General features: G+C 41.7%; 1 protein-coding gene across 1 annotated transcript in view; it reads right to left on the bottom strand.

Moving 5' to 3' along the window:
- Nucleotides 1-17,844, bottom strand: part of BARX2 (BARX homeobox 2) — a 33,038-nt gene extending 15,194 nt beyond the window's left edge. Inside the window, exon 1 of the mRNA XM_042034028.1 lies at nucleotides 17,566-17,844. Within this exon, the coding sequence (XP_041889962.1) occupies nucleotides 17,566-17,776 (211 nt within the window). The 5' untranslated portion in view covers nucleotides 17,777-17,844. The remainder of the gene's footprint in view (nucleotides 1-17,565) is intronic.
- Nucleotides 17,845-18,087: the final 243 nt, after the last annotated feature.

Here is an 18,087-nt window from a genome sequence, read left to right as displayed (position 1 = left end):
TTCACATCAAGTAACAGCACACCCATGTCACCTCACAGAGCCAATCTTAACCAAAAGAGAATGAATCGAGGACAGCTAAGCTTTCACTTTTTGCATGGGGGAAAATACACAGCTGGATTTCCAGGTTACAGAAACTTTTCACTGCCAGCCATTCTGCAACATAAAAACCAGCGCTGGCAACTTCATTCCCAAAGCAGCTTCCTTGACTTCAGGACTCTCCGTATTATATAAAGTCAGTCATGAGCTGAAGATGTTGTAAGAACCCTCAGTCATGGCTCCATCTCCACCTCTTCCTGCAGCTGTGAGTGTCCCATATGGACATGGGGAGGTGGATGCTCCCATCAGTTACACCCCAGTCTCCCAGCAAACTGATTGATGGGAGCCAGGACCCAGTGTCTTCATTCCAGGGTCGGTGGCGTATTGGGATTTTTCAGCTGAAACACAAAGTGAGTTTCACTCTTACAGGAATTCATCTAATCTCAAAAACAAGATGAAAAATGTCTCAAGGATGGGCAGTCCCCAAATGGACACATCCAGAAAAGGCAGTTCCATGAGCAAAATGTCAGCCTCAGAGTTGCAAAGCACGTTGGAGGCTTGAAACCAGGTATGGTCCAGAAAAGTGATGACAATGTTTTCCCAGATACCAGGCTGTCCATAGCAAAGCCCTGACAGAAGGATGAGACAGAAATTCCAGCTGGTGAGCTCTAGCTGTCCTGACCTCCTCTTGCTCAGAGGAGCTGAGGCTGCCCCATCCCTGGAAGTGTCCAAAGCCAGGTTGGATGGGGTTTGGAGCAACGTGGGATAGTGAAAGGTGTCCCTGCCTGTGGATACAAATATGCTGCTAGCAAGAATTTCTCTTGCTTCTTTCCAGTCTCGTGGATACTTTTCTCTCTCACAGAAGACATCAGCAGAGTTCTATAAGCTATGAACACCTGCGACCTTGCAGAGCTTTGTTTATGGTACAGTAGGAAAATATTTTGACAGTGGATGTTTTAGGATTTTAGCCAATCACTCCAAGGGGTGGCTGATCCTTTGACCAATTAGACTATGAAGAAAAAAGTCGATAAAAGAGTTGTAAAATAATTAAATGAATCAATCTTGCTGCACAATTCCTGCCTGCTGGATCTCTCTCCTCCTCCCCACCACTGCAGGATACCATGATACCTGCCCATGGCTGGAACTGGATGAGATTCCAACCCAAACCATTCTGGAATTCCATGATTCAGTGATCTCCAAATGCAAACCCTCATTCATGTCCAACATTGATCTGTGTGATTTTTTTCCATTCTGATAGGAAGTCAGCCAAGGAGACACGGTTTCCACATCTCCAGACAAATTTAGATTGGACTTTGGGTGGAGGTAAGGCCCTAATTAGTCATAGTGGATGGAATTAAGTTTCTACGGTGCTCAAATTCAGCATTAATTGTGAATTAATGCCCTTATGGGCAGAAATGTTACAACTGTTCTAAACAGGACAACTGTTCCAAACAGCTCCAATCCAGAACTACAAACATGCCCCTGGAAACGCTCTGATTTAGGGATCCAGGTGGGAAATTTAGGGATCCAAGTGGGAAGTTTAGGGATCCAGATGGAGAACCCTCCCTCAACCTAAAATTTGGAGTCAAAGCTTTGGTTATCACCCACCTCTGGTTTCATCACCCATGGATTCTTCTCTGAGTTCCCTACAGCCCCTGTCACTGGGGAATGTGGTGTTGCTGTGTTCCACAGGGATGCTGGGGCTTCCTAATCTCATTCCAATGCCAGTTATAAAAGTCAATAGGCAAAAAGCAACACAGCCCTTTCTTCCCTTCACACGTGGGCGGGGGTATCATTCCCACCAGCATAGGAAACAGCTCTGGGCTGATGGGAATATTGTCACATTCTCACCAACTTTACTCTGTCCCATAAAGCACCAAAAGAATGAAGTTCTGTTCACTTAGGTGTAGATTTTGGGGAAACACGACCTCAGGCCCAGTATTTCCACCCCTGGCACTGCCTTAATGTTCAATCTCAGCCAACTGCCTGAACCCCACTGGACTTCTGTTTTCCCCACATGCAAAACAAGGGAGATAACACCAACCCCACCAGTTGTATGGCCTGGAAAGGACTCAGCAGCAGCCATGTGGGGAGGCAGGGTGTTGTTAGCTCCCAGCTCCCTGCAGACATTGCCCATTAATAGATTGCATGAGCGCTGTGCTGAGAACTCTCTTTGTGTCATACGATTATGAAATTCCTTAATGTGCCATTAATATATATGTTAATTTTGAAGCAATGCATGTGTCCTGCTCTTGTGCAAGCAGCAGTGTTTCCACGGGAACTCCTTCAATAACAGCACCGTGTGGCTTTTCCAACAAAAATAGCCTTTTCCAGCTCAACTTTTTTTAAAGTTCTCCTCACCCAAGAAAGACATTCTGCCCAGGATCAGCTGTGGCTGCCAATTTTAACATGATGCTGATCTAAATAACTCTGCAGGGAATATTTTATGTATCTCCCAAATCTCACCACTACCAGACTGATTTGGCACTGCTGGGATGAAGCTCATCTTAGATTTGGCATTTCCACATGCAAACAGACAAAATCTTTACATTGACAGTGTTTGCATTAAGCTCTGAAATAGGGGCTGTATCCCACCTGGAATGTTATTAAGCTGTCCAGAGAATTTAGGCAATTATTGGCATTTACTGCTCTGTGGTGAAAACACCCAACACTGCTGACCCATCACGTGAATTGGTTTGCTCTGCTCAGCAATGGTGTGATAGTTCTGAGGGAGCTTTTATACTCTTAGAGCCACAAGAGCCTTAATATGAACCATATATGAAAAACGGTTTCATTTAAATTTTTTTTTTTAAACATCCTGCTCATTTTTCCCTCTCTGTTGAAGTATTGATGCCATGCCCACAGCTGTCCCTGTTTCCATCCCAGGAGGTCTGCTGGGAAGGAGACCCAAGGACTTTCAGTTTATGTAGAGCTTTTGAAAGATTTGCTTGGACGCTGCAGCCCATTTCGCTGCCTTGAAATAGATCTTCTCCCATTAATTAAAAAGTGCTTTTTAGAGTCTTTTTCCTCCTTTCTTAAAGCCATTCCACAAAAGTTAAAGCCTTGATGTTAGATGGATACAACGTTGAATCCATATGGATATAAAGATATAGTTGGTTAATAAAAAGATGAGTTCTGTGTCTACTCTGTGTATTCCAACCACCACAAACACTCTACCACCACATCCTTCACACGTACAAAATGACAAAGTGGAGGGAAGAGTGCAGTTGAAACTGCAGCAAAATAAGGAACTTATAATCTGATATAAAAATTGGCTCAAATACCTAAAGATTTCAAATTATTTTGGTCCTTTATTAAAAATAAATTAAGAAAAGAAAGTTTAAGGCATTTGAATAGCTTTCTCCTTCCAAATGCATTAAGTTTCAGAATGACAACACATTCCTACTTGTTTCCAATTTTGAGGGAACAAAGTAAGAATCTTGAAAGGAAAAACAAAAATCCCGTATGAAAAAATAATCCTGTAAGTTGCCTTCTCACACATTAAAAAGAGGCAAGGAAAAGGCACCATTTAAATTATTTTCTCCTCTCAGTGGGTCACGTTTCATTAACTTGTTGAGAATGAAACACACTCCCACCAGGACGTTAACATCTCATTTCCAGTGCTGCTGGGGTGAGGAGCCTGAATAAAAATAAATGGCTTCTCCAATGAGACACATCATCCATCGCCAGCATGTAAAACACAGTCATTAATCACAGCACAACCTGCTTATTATGGGCATTCAAGCACTGGCAATACAAATGCTTATAAAACAGGGGCTCCTTTCATAATTCCCTGCCCTTGTCTCTCAATAGTTTAGAGGATTAACCCTTTTACAGCGAGGGATGGGCAAACTGGTTTTGCCTAATTCCAAACCAACCTGACATCATGGGTTCAAAAGTTCGACTTGAACTTGAACGTTCTCAGGTGCAGTTTGTGCTGAGGGAGCAAAGAGCTCATGGGGAGATAAGGGAAGGAAGACAGTGAAAGAGCAAATTGAAGAACCCTACAGGGCATAGACAGGGTGTAAAACCCCAGTAAGAACCAAAGGATGGATAAAAATTGGTGATGAAAGAGTTGAAACTCTTGCAAAGTAATAAATACCTATCTTAAAGTGGTTTGTGGAGAAGTCTGTTCCTTCCTACAGAATTCTCTCTGCTGGGAGAAAACAACAGGATTTTATTTGTACTTAATTAATACTCATGAAGAGCACAGTTACACACACACAATTACACATACACAGTCCCCACTGGCCATATGACTTTGGGCTTCTCTTGCATTTCTTAGCAAAGAATTTTAAAATACTTGGCACAAATGCATAATGAAGCACCACTTTTCTCTAGAAAACGGGAAGGATGAGGAATTCAGCTGGCTCCATGTCATACATGAAGTCAAGGACAAAGCCAAGTAGGGATGGCCCAAGCACCAAGCGCTGCCTGCAAAGCTCTCAGCTCTTCTCTGGGCTCTGCAAAACCCAGCTCCACTCAGACATCCCTGCTCCCAACACGGTGTGTCCCAAGCTGCCAGATAAATGAATGCTCAGCAGAAAATGGTAATTTATTTGCAGTCTGATGCAATTCCTTTTCTTTTTCTACACACCCAAAACTTCTATTGACTTCAAGGAGAAAATAAGTGAGGACAGGAGGAAAATCAAGAGGTACTGAGAAAAGCAATGTTTGGACATCATATGCAGCAGGCAAAAATACCTAAGCCTCACTATTTACTGATAGTTGTAACAAGTGAGACACCTGAATGAAGAAAATTCTTATGGAGAAAATCTAGATGAGGTGTGTATTTGAATTTTCTCCTGAGGTGTAAACTGGCCCCAGGTTAACCAGAGCTGGTAATTTGTCAAACACTTCAGTTTGTCATCAACTGGACAAGTATTTCCAATGTTAGTATCAATTACTGGAGGCAAATGACCCATGATTGACTTTGGGGAAAACAAACATTTTGAGAAGACAAATTAATAGTCCATCACATTTCAAATTACACCAAAGCTACACACCAGGTACTGGAAATGAACACTTAACTTTCTTCTGGGTGGATTTTTCAGTTAATTAACATTACAGCAATGGGTGGTGGCAGCAATTCCATTATAATTTACTCCATATGTAAGAAATACTCAGTAAATATTTCATAGGCATGAGTGGTTCAGAGTAAAGTGGGATATGTCCCAGCAAATCATCAGCAAGGAGTTAAAATCAAAAATATCCTGAGTTAAAAGGGACTCAAAAGGATCATCAAATTCAACTCCTGGCCCTGCACAGGGCAACCCTCAAAATCACACCTGAAATACTCAGAAATTCAGCATTGGCTCTACTTCCTAGAAGTAGAAGAAATATCAGGAGTTTTCCCAAGGTATTTCTTCTAAAGGAAGGGTTTTCTTCGACCAAAATCACCAACGAGACACTGTGATGAATGAAAGGGTTCTCATTATCCTTCATTGCCAGAAGGATTTTCTATCCTGTAATTTACTACAGGAAAGCACCAGTTTTATTTTGTGGGTGGAAGCTCAGAGATAAAAACCACCAGCAGGTAAGAACTTTATTGCTGGGTTTGCTTTTTCAAAGGCACCCCCAAAGCTGAGCTCAGTCGTGAGTTAATGAGTCAAACCCCCACGCCAAGGCTGTGCTGAGCAGTGTCTGTGAGGAGGGAACAGCAATGCTCAGGTTTTGAAAAGCTGCCAACTGATTTTAATGCATTTTTACAAGTTTTATCATGACTAATTGTGCTAATATTGAAAAGGGAGAAATAAGGCCTGGATCACAGAAATCAGCCTTTTCAAACATATTAAAGCCACAGAGTCACCAATTGCTACGAAAGTGTCTTGTTGCTCTCATGGTAGTGGTTTTGCTCAGTGACAGGGAAGAAAAGGGACAATATTTTTCCTTGGGTGAGTATGTGCCACAGAAGTCCTGTACTAACATTTATCACAGTTCTGTCCCTTTTCCTGATTAAAGCTGTTGGATGGGTATAATTTTTCCCCTTCTCCGAAGGCCAGATTTCTCTTTCATAGTTGCCAGCTCTGCAGAATGTGACAGTGGAAGCTATTAATTGATCCTGCTATTAAGAGAAAACATGGAAAACAGAAAGGCAAAAACAATTACAAAAACTGTGAGAGCACAAAAGAAAAGGAAGTGATTTGCCAAACTGAGTTTTCCAGACCAAAACCCAGTCCATGGAGCCAGGTACACAGCAATAAGACACTCCCGCACTCCTGTGCCAGCCGGGCATGCAGTCAAATCCATCTTTTCCATTTCCACACGTGTCCAGCACCTCCATCCTCCACAAAGAACCTCACAGAGCCAAAGTGATGTCATGCCATTAAAAGCAGGATCAGGCCCTATCTTTCATTTTCGCACCACTGCTACAAAGACAGAAGCCAAGCCAGACCAATCCCACACCTGCAGAAGCGCTCTCAGCACTTGGCATGGACTGGGAGATCATCTGTGCAGAGATGAATTTAGTTCACCCACGGAATGATCCCAGCGAGCAGACATTCCCTGCTGTCTGCACAGCTTGCCATAACCCAAGGTTTTGATGGGATGGCACTTGGGATGTGGAGCTCTGACCTCCCAAGACAGTCAGACAAATGCAAGCCAGGAAAACCCTACATCTGCGACTTGGAGCTGCTCCCTGGCTCTGCTGGAGAATGGACAGGAAGGAAAAATTTTGAGGACAGAACAAAAAGAATCAATCCAGAATGTATTAAAAATACATAAATTGTCTTAAAGGAAGCCTGTGAATCACAATTTAAAAGACAATAATGATTTAAAAGATAACCTGCCCAATTTTGTGAAAACACCACCATACTTGAATGTATTTATAAATCCACCTTTTTATCATGTAGATTATTTCTTTTTAAATAATATGTTGGATGCTGTACTTTGTTCAGCTGAGAAACAGATGAATACCCATAAGCATTCCAGCTCTGGGATTAGCTCATGAAAAAGTTTCATTTATTTATGAGCTGATACTTACACAAGTAAGCTCTCTAAATCTTGACAATTAGATGAAACAGCAGTGGGATTTCTACAATCTCCTTTCAGTCATCTTTGCTGCCTCTTCTGATGCAATCACTTCAGCAGCGAGTCTGTGATGGGCAAATTCATCTACAGTATCAATGGCTGTGACATCTCTTCACAACAGACCAGTGCTCTGGGGATTAGGCACCAGCCAAAGAGGTCTCTGTTGCAGCCACAAGAAAAAGGGCTTTCAGTAGGGCTGTACAAATAAAATAAAATCAGTCGGGATTTCATAAATGCTTTTGTTTTAATGCAATTTAAGTGCTGAACTACCTTACAGTGATGAGCTTTAAAATGTTTACAGTTAAGGCATAATTGAATTTGACTCATTTTGGCCCTGATCCAGCTACAATTTAATTGACTTCAGTGGGAGTTGGACTGGGCTCTAAGTAATTTTAACTAAAATAATCCATCAATTGTTCCTCACCCACTTCATCAAACTCCTTCCTATCATTTATGATTGCTTTGTAATTTATTGCAACAAGGTGAAACCAACCCTTTTAACTTCTGGCACAGCTTCCTAACCCTCAGTGGAGAATTTCACCATATGCAGCCACCTAAACCAGACCTGCTTGAGGAAAGCCATGAGCACAACACAGCTGAGCCCCAAACTGCCTGGTACTATGCACAGAAACCTCCAAATATCAGCTCCTCCACAGCTTAGTCACCACAGGAACAAAATGAACTGTTAGCAAAGCTGTCAAGAGGAGGCTTGGAACAAAACAGGCAGAAGGTGAAATGAAATGTGTTCACAAACACTCGCTAATTTTTTTTGGCTGAAAAAACCCCCCATTTGCTTCAGACTTCTCACCATTTTATTGTATCAATGATTATGTTACTGGTTTCTATTTCAGGGGGCCTTTTCATATTTTTCCTCGTTGAGCCACAGGAATAAACACCACCCAGAGCACTCGGCCTTCCATAAGGCATATCATGTTATGTGCGACATGCAAGGAGATGTTTTCCGTAATAAAGTACCACCACTGCTAATTTTATTTCAAAGATGACAGGTTAATCTGTCATAGAATACCCTGTTTAAGTAACCACAAACATATCACGCACATTTCTCTGTCTTCTAAAAGAAAAGGACGTGTTTTTATTAAAGCTTCAATCCTTCTGTGCTTACACAACAGAGCTCTGGTTTTTAATGAATCAACGTAGGCAGCTCTACACTGGATGTAGCAATAGGCACCTGCACACTCAAAGGTACAGGAACTTGTTGCTCCAACATTAGTTCTCAAGATGTCTATTAAAATTTAATTCAAATGAAATTCAACCCTGTAAGCTGAAATCCCAGTTTGAAAAAAACCCAAAAATTTGCACTGGCAGGAAAAGTAGCCTTTAACTGCTCTGTGACTTGCAAAATAATCATTAAAAGAAATATTCAAAGGCAAATGGTGGCCAAGTGTTTAAAACTGACTTAGTGACTGCATGGAAAACTCTCTTATTCTGATGAAAATCCAAAAACTGAGTAGTCAGGTTATCCAAAATACAGGGCAAATATAAATACTTCCAATTCAATCCCTTCTCTGCATGAGTAATCCTGCTGTAGTCAGACAGCGAGCTACATGAATAGAAACCACTGGCATGTCAAAGAATTTACAAGATAAGACCTGAACATACACATCCAAACACATTTTAAGGTCGCTGGAAGGTTGTTGCTTGGAGAAAAAGACCATATATTCATAAATTTTCTGTCAACACATCTCCAAAGGGAATTGTAATTTTGTTGTATAGGAAGTTCTGGAAAACTGCTTTTTTTCCTCTCACTCAAAAAAAAAAAAAAAAAAAAAAAAGTGTGATTTTTTAAAACAGAAAATGAAAAACAAAGCAGATTTATCTGTTAAGGTTCTTTCAGGCTCTGTGTTTTAGACAGAGCTTAAATATTCTGGATGTGCTGCCTGCAGTCCAAAGATTTTGAATATCAGTGCCGGGGTCCATGTTTGGGAAGATGGGGATCTTTTTTTGAAAGATTGTTCTTTACCCTTCTCTGTAGTCACTTAAATGGATCTCAGCTGTTCCCAAACACCTGAAATACCTGCAGCTGGTAACAGGGTGTTGTTCTGAGCTGTGTTCTGGCCAAGAATGGGTCAAAATGTAAAGGTGCGTTAGAGGAAAAGGGAAAATACTGGAAAATGGAAAATATTAAGTATTCCTGTGTCAGCCAAGTCCTAATACCAAATCTCTGTATTTTTAAAGATGTCATTAAAATGTAGCTTTGGGAATTCTGGGATAGAAACCTCTCAGCTAAATTCTCCCACAATTCTGGGAACCCAAGAAATAATGGATAACATCAGACTTGCACTGCTCAGCTGCCATTAGCTTGTCACTGTGATCCTATTCTATTACAGACTTCACACAAATACAACTGAGATCACAAAATACATCCCAAATTTTCCAAGGAACTGTTATTTCCTAGCAAGCGAAGCTCTTGTTTACATGTCCTGGGTTCTGCAATCCAGCTGGAGCAATTCTTACATAGAAATGACTGAAAATGTTTGGTTGTAACTTTCTCTCCTTGAAAAAGAAAAATAAATAAAATTTTGCAATACTGAAAGCAACTTCATTGCTTTGCCAAATGTCTATTAAAAGGAAAGTGCTATAAAGTTTTGCTTCAGCCTTTAGAAGATAAGTTTTCAGTATTTTATTCCTGATTGAGTATTTTCTCTGATCTTACACATACACACACTTTTTAAACTTCTCCCTTGTCAAGCTTAATTTATAACATTTTGGTTTGCTCTGAACTGAAAAGGACACATAATGATTATTTTTTCAATCTACCAACAATCCAAACCACCAATTTTTCTGACTTCTCCTATTTTCACTTGGATGTGATGAGATTTTGTACATGGCCTGCAAATGCAAACCCAGGTTTCCAGTGGCTCCAAGCAGGGCCGCAGTCACGTCTAACATTGGACAAGTTACCAAGGGCTGAGCAGAAGAAACAGATCAGCAGAATCAAGCAATTAAATCATCTGAGCAACGAGAGCAGAGCCTTTCTCAAACCCAGCAGTGGATTTAGAAACAACTCAAGCCACTGTCTGAGCAAGCGCCTCCAGAGCTCGGTTCCTGATGTGAAGATCAATTCCAGCTCTGCCATCCACTGTGCGCATTCCACGCAAATCTTCCTTCCTCAGAGGCCTCCATCGAGGGCATGGAAGTGGCTTTGAGCTGGAAAGGCACAGATTTTGTTCCATCACCCAAACCTGCTCCACTCCTATCAGCAGAAAATCCTTCCTGAAGGTGGATCAACGCTCCCATCCACACGCTACAGGGCTGTGATGCAGGGAGCTGTCTGTCCCCATGCTCAGATGGGAAATAAATGGACTGCTCAGCACAAGGAAACAGCAGAAAAACCACAAAATCTCCTTAGTTACTGCCCTGCTCTGCTCCCTGAGCCTGGTGGGATGATAGGAGCTCTACACAACACATCAGCTCCAAACACTCTCCATTCCTTTTCCTCACCTTCCCCAGCGAGGATTTTTGCCTTTGTTCATGCCCAGCTTGTCCTGAAGGCAGCAGTGCTGGGGGTCATTGAGTCTACAGGGTGAGATGGTCTTTTCCAGCATTTTAGAGCAGCAAGTTAAAGAAAAGTCCTCAAAATAATAATGGCACTAGGTCTGCGCTGCACAGTCTCCATGAGCAGTGGCCAAATGGAGGACAATTCTTATGGAAGTGCTGCATTTAAACCTAAATCACTGAGCAGATGGATTTAAACTGTGCTTCCAGTGCCAGCTTTGAAGCTTTAGAAAATGAGGCGTAGGTGTCAATTTTCCCAGTGGAATCCCACATTCATTAATGCCTCCCATTATAGCATTCCTCCACAATGCTTATTCATGCCCAACCACAACCACAATGCTGATTACTTGCCACAGTAGGTTTTATTGCAATCACTGGGGTGTGATCTTCTGGTTTGTTCACTGTAGTTTTGCCTTTCATTAATTCCTTTTATTCACTATTAACAGTACTGAGATAAGACAGCAAAAGTAAGTCTTTATTACAGATATTTTAATATCTAGCACTGAAATTTCTTTAGAGCCAGATTTGTCTGCTAAGTCCAAGTGAGATCTGCTTTCAAATCCAGATTCAAATCTGAGTTTCCTTCTGAAATGCCATGTCTAGTACTGGATATAATCCAGCAAAGAAAATTAACAGGCACTTCTCCAAGTATCTATTTATCATCACCCAGCCCGTTATTATCCCCCATATGCCATTTTTGGGCATTTCTGAACTAGGTTTTCTACTAAAGACATCAAAACACTTAAAACCCAAGGTGGCCACCCTGAAAAACACTAAGCTCTTTAAAATTAACTGTTGTGCCCAATCTACAACAGTTACAGAGGAATCCACTTTCAGTCCATAGGTTTGTTTTATTTACCTTGGTTGATAAAGTGCTCCTCGTCCACAGACAGGCTTTTCCTTGTAGGGCTAAAATGGACAGAGAGTTATGGAGAATTTGAGAAAACTCAGATTTTTCCCAATGTTGCAGCTGAATAAATCCCACTACAGGAGCAGGGACACAGTCCTGACAGCAAATCCTGACTTTTCTGGGTTTTCAGAGAAATGCTCAGAGACAGCAGTATAACTGTGACTACACCTTCTGCCATCTCTAGGCAGAAATGTTGTCTCTGAACTATCTTATATCTATTAAAAATACTCAGTAGCTTCACTAATACTGGATCAAAGACATCTACAGAGGAAGCACTTTGTATTTCTCGGGATTAATAAAATTCCTTTCTGGTTTTGCCTTTACTTCTTGCTACTCACCTATAGAATTCTGTTGATCTTTGTAAGCTAAACCAAATAAATACAGGCAGTTTTCAAAGTATCTTTTTTTTCTTCATATGTTTGCACAAATAATCAGCAAAAATCCCAAACAGCCTTGCAGCAATGCAGATTTCTACATGGAGACAGGTTCAGCTTTGCAATTTAGGTTGGCACCTATTGTATAAACACACAGATTCATTTTGGCCTGCTTTCCTCAACATTTTGGGATACAGGTGTTTCACGGACTCGGGAGCTATTTAAGACATGTAGATCTCCTGAGCAATCACTTCACACAGCACAAGAGCAAAACCCTTTCCAAGGCCTTGTGCCATTGCCTGGGATGCCGTTGCATTCCCGGCGGTGTCCTGGGGATGACGATCCAAACCCAGCTTCAGGCGCCCGGCGCGGGGAACGCGGGACACACTCAGGTCCGAGGGAGTCTGGCAGAAGGTGCACCCACCACTGCACATCAGCTTTATTCAATGGGATTTATCCAGCTGTCATGTTTCAGACTGGAAACATGATGAATGGATGCCATCTCATTTTTCCCTGTGCTAGAACACACGCACTATGTGGATTCCCTTTTCCTTTCCCAAGCGTGCTGCCTTCCCCCAGGAATTCCCCCAGGAATTGTAACAATATCTGTTCAATTTAAAGGAAAAGGTTCAGCAAGTATTTGAGCAAAAGAAATGGCTTCTACACCAATATTCAGTAATGTCCCACAGCAAAATCAAGCCTTGCCATCAAGCCATATCAAGACCTTTTGGAAGAGAATCAGAAGGAATCTTGTTGTGAGGTCTCGCATAAAAACTGAGCTATTTTAAGTCACAAAAAAATCTATTTTCTCACCATGGTTTCCTAAAAAGGCTGAGGAGACTGGGTGAGGACCAGAAGGACCAAAGCTCACACTTTATCTCCCAAGTAATGATTCTCCAAAGGCCCCAGCGGCTGCAAGTACCACTGAGTTTAATCCAGAAAATATCATTTTATATGAGGAAAATGACAGCTCAAAATTTCATCCTAAGATAAAACAACAGAAGACAGACATGGAACTGGAAGAGAAGAATACAAGATCTGAGCAATTCTATACTAAACACTTGCCTACATTAAAATCCCAATCACACAAATCTTGAACGTCTTGAACTCAAAAAAAAACCCCAACAAAACCAAACAAACCAAAAAATCCAATCACCAAACCAAAAATCCCAATAATAATTTCAAGGGAGCAAATAATAATAATTATTGATGGTCATTAAAGGAAACTTTTTGCACAGACCAGCAAGCCCAGTAGTAAATTTTCTAAAAAACCAAAAAAACCAAATGGACAAACTTAAGTTCACTTCCCGAAGTTGCAGCGCTTTTAAATGTACATAGAGCAGTAGAATCCTCTTCAGCACAACTCCCCTAAAACATAGGTAAATATTTTATGTCTCAGCAGACAATTGTCTCAGGAACAAGCAAGGCCACACTGATCCCACGTATATATTTGCCTTGCAAGGTGTTCTGGTATAGCAATTAAAGAGAAATCAGCCCTACCTGAGATATGGACTAGTAAAAAACCTTGGCGTAGAATAGACATAAATTACTCTGCTGCTCATTAGGATTTAAATTATAAATCACTAAGACACATTCAAATTTGAGGTTTTTTTATAAGTTCTGGAATAGGGCCTGGTACAAATGAATACATGGCACAGACAATTAACAATTTGTACTACCGACTTTGCTGAAATAACTGAACTCTGCAACTGAAGGCGATGTGATTCTTTTTAATCCAGCCATCTCAGTTCATTTGGAGAGTTTAAAAAGGCCATCCAAGACCAGTATTATTGATTATTAATACACAATGTCACAAATTCCACTAAGACCAGGGATGGCACACAGCTCCCCTCCATACCCCAGCCCGGTTTTCATTTTCAAACTATTTTAGTTCCTGTGATAAATAAGAAACTTTTCTAATTTGACCTTGTAACATCGCACACTGACAGTGTCCTTTGATTCTTTATCATGCCCAACGCTACCAATAAGGCAACAGGATTTTAAATCTATCGCTGAAGCAAGATAATGAAAAATACAGGAAACAAACTAGAATAGGAATAGGCTCGCCTACAAATATTTTTAATTGAAAAATGATATAAAGGCAACTTGAAAAATGATTCCTATAGGACTCTGCTAGGTCAAAAAGCAGCTGTCAGCAATCACTGTAACAAACCAAGCGTATGAACACTGTATTGTTACTTCTACAAATTAATTAACTGTGACATAATATGAAAAGCCAATAAAAATATAAATATCATGAAACAAGGTAAATAGTATTTTCACTCAGCCATCACAGCCCAAAAAATCATAAATCAAAGTGGCATTAATCACCATCAGAAAATATTTCTAGTTTTTTTTAATTTTAATCATAATGGCTCTGAACCCAGACTAGCATTTCATTATAGATTTGGTATTCAAGGTTCAGCCTTGTTTTTTTGGCTCAAGAAACACCACAATACATGTTCATACACCAAACTTTAAACTAATGATGGAACCTTTTCACAGGCAATTGCAGTTTTCTTTCTAAAAACCAAAACTGGGTTGGGGCTTATTCCAAGCTCTCTTCAATAGGAATCTCCCCGGCGACGTTGGTGAGCTTTGCACGAGACCTCACAAACGCTACTCACAAATAAAACGTCAATCTTCAACCCCAAGATGCACCAGAAAAGTCTCAAATGCTTCTTCCACCTCCTTCTGCCTCTACTTGACAAATCTGTTTTGTTCCAATTCAGCTGCACCCAGTTAAATATTCAGCAATTCATCACAGCCAAAAGAAAAACTCTTTTCTATCGGGTTACCAAAGTTTTCTGATCTCTCTTCACTTAACCAGGGATGTTGTTGAACACACATGCTGCACACGTACAACGTCTTATGTCTTTCAGCTCCAAATAAATTATAAAGGCATATCAGTCTTCTCTGACTTCACCCAAGATGAAAGAAATATTAACTCTTTAGCCCATGAAAACGCCTACAAACCCTGACTCCTGCCTTGAGAAAAAGCCACGGAGAAGATGTTCAGCTGGAGTAACTCATTACTCATAGCTGTTTCAAATGCTCCCAAGTCCCAGCTACGATGGTACAGTAACAAATCTCTGTGGTTTAGGTTAAGATTCATTTTCTTAGATCATGAAGAGACTAAGTGCTCACTCCCTTCCTGATTAACTCTGGAGGCAAAGGAAATTCAGGCAGTAAGTTAAGTGCAATACAGTATTTCTATAGTGCTATATTTCTGCAGCCTTTAGTCCCCAAGTAGCTTGGGAGGGGGTTTTTTGTTTATTTTCACTCTGTGGGTCTTTGTGGATTTGGTTTTTTATTTTAGTTACAGATTTATATTTTGTACTTTTCAAATTCTTTCACATTCAGGTATCTTTTGTAGTATTATCCATTTCTTAGCCAATAGTTTCCTTTCATAAAAAACCATTCCCATTGCCTAATACTTGTAAGACTTTTAATTGTGCCTATACACCTTAGAATCTGACAGTTTGGAAGTGTGGACTTTGGTAGCAGGTTTCCTCTATGATTTTAATCCCACAAGCAAATCTCTCTCTGTACTTCACTTCACAGGCACTGCAATTCCATAGAGCTTAGTCCATTAGAAGCAGATATTCACAATCCAGCCTGACACAGGGACAGGCCAGAGCTTGGGCTAGAAACACAACCTTGAGGGTGAATTCATTAAAGATCCCAAGCACAACGAGAAAATAAGGCTTTAACTGAAGAGTAACCACAAGAGACTCACTGGCATCACTCTGACTCCACTGCTGAATCATACGAGGATTATTAGTATTATTTACTGAATATATATTACTCTTGCAGAGACAATGCTTGCTATATTTGATGAAGAACTATGTATCTAAAAAATTTCTCTCCTTTTTTCCCCATGGTGGGTGGTGAGTGTCAAACCAGCTGCTGGGGAGTGCCTCACCCATCCAAAATCCCAAGGATCTATTAGGTGACATTCAGACTGTATTATTTTATGCCGAGGTAGTTGTACATGCTTCTGGACATTGATAATATCCAGGTTAATATTCCTTTTGGGTGCTAAAGGGACTTTCTTTTCTAATTCATCCTCTTTCTTTACAGAAAGAGAGAAAAGCATCTTTCCTTGCCCACATGGATTGAGGTCTGCAGGCAGAATCGGGCACTCTGTGCGTCACTGCCACACACCAAACCCCTTCGGCACGTTCTGGCCAAGCACTGAATTTCACTACGCAGTAGCGAGAGATCAGCTCTCAAAAATTCCCTTGTCAGCAATATCTTGATTAACAACTGGTTCTTTTATAAAATATGTCAGCAATTAGTTAGGGAAGGCAAGGGACGTCACGCAGAGATCGGCTGGAAGAAATACATGTTGGTGGAGGATCACACTGCTCACGCAATTTCTTTCCAAAAGCTGGTCATCATGGGTCTTAATTCTGATCCAGCCTCCTAATCCCTTCTGGATCTCTAATAACTGGTATTTACAATATAAATATTGAGATTGAAGGAAGATTTATGCTTGGACCAAGGATTTACTCTACTTCTCAAACTCTTAGGGTACCCTAACAGCAAGTTTTCTATCAGCACAGCTCTGCTAAGAGCTGAAAAGATCCTTCTTATGTATATTCAGCAATAAAAGACCACAAACCAAACCAACAAACCTGAGCCAAAGTACAGGCCTTGAGTTTTTAAACACAACCTAATACAAAGGCAAAATGAGCTTTTTCCAGCAAAGCGAAAGAAGAAAAATAGAATTCTGTGACCTTGAAATAGATATTATTTTTATTGGTAATTAGTCCTTTACAAATATTTTTCAGTATCTAAGATTTTTTGAAGAATGTATTTTTAAGTTGCAGTTTCATCGTCTCATTTCTCTTGACACGCTATGCGTCACCACTGGAAGGGTGGCCTTATGGGAAGAACAGAAATCTGGAAAACTGCTTGCTTCACCAGAAAGAGGGATTTTTAAAAATATTTTTTAAAATCTGGAATGCATTCTAAGAATACTATTTTTATTTTTAATGTGGATTTTTAAACACGCACACTAGACCAGTCTGCTTGTGAAATTTTATAATGCCCATGGTCAAGACGCAATCGCTCATCGTGTTGCCTGTGCAGGGCAGAGCCGCTTGTGTGTATTTATTTGTGGTGTTTGCAAAATCTTTACAAGTATTTTCCCATCTTTGCTGTTAGAAATAACCTACATTCTTTCAAAGGAAATGAGAATTTAGGGTAGCAAAACTGTGCCTCTATAGATTTTTTTCTTCCTTTCACAATATTTCTATTAATTTCTTTGTACTTACTCAGACGTAATGAAAAAACTACCAGAGGTTTCAATGAGCATAAGATGAAGGACGATTTCTACAAGACCTGGACTCCTGTAGAGCTCCTTAACTCGTGATCATTAGCACTGGGTATGTATTGGCTCCAGTGAACAACCCGACGAGGATTAGGCTGAACCCCACCACGGCACACTGATAGTAACTAAAAACTGATAGTAACTAACCGATAGCTGTTAGTTACCGATAGTAACTAACAACGATCCCTGCGCTGGCAAACCCAGGGAGTGGGAGCAATCCCTCCCGTGGGGATGGGGTGTGAAGCCGGGCTTCGTTCAGGCAGGGTTCGGGGGACTGCATGAGATGCAGGAGCAGCTCGCCCGAGCCCCCCGATTCCGCGCCCGCCGCATCCTCGCTGCGGCATCGCCGGGGTCGCGCTTACCGGCGCAGGAGTGCAGCGGCTTGGGCCGGACCAGGAGCGACGGGCAGACGGAGTACAGGGAAAGTTTCTCGAAGTAGTCGCAGGTCTCCTTGGAGAGGATCTCGTCGATCATGAAGGTCTTGTAGCGCCTCCTGCCTGCCTTGGGCCGGCCGGGCGCGGGCAGCCGCGCCGGGGGCTGCGGGCCGGGCTGGGGCTGGGGCTGGCCGTGCATGGCGGGACCCCTGCGGGGCGGCCAGAGCCGCGCCCGGCTCGCATGGGCGCCCGGCGCCCCGAGCGCGTCCCGCTGTGCCCGCGCTGTGCCCACGCTGTGCCCGCGCTGTGCCCGCCGGTTCCGCCGCCCTGCGCGCCGCCGACTCCCCGCTATATAAAGCCGCCGATAAGCATCTCTCCCATCGCTCCGCGGCCTTTTTAGGAGGCTCAGGCTGTCAATCAGGGCGCCCGCTGCTCCCCGCCAGCACCATTGTTACCCTGCGCCGGGCTGGGAGGATCCGCCGCTCCTCTCCCCTCCCTGCTCGCTATTTT

Source organism: Corvus kubaryi, unplaced genomic scaffold, assembly GCF_017639235.1.
Source record: "Corvus kubaryi isolate FWS band 111438036 unplaced genomic scaffold, C.kubaryi_AGA036_p1.0 37367, whole genome shotgun sequence".
Taxonomy (NCBI): domain Eukaryota; kingdom Metazoa; phylum Chordata; class Aves; order Passeriformes; family Corvidae; genus Corvus; species Corvus kubaryi.
This window is presented reverse-complemented; position numbering and strand designations above follow the sequence as displayed.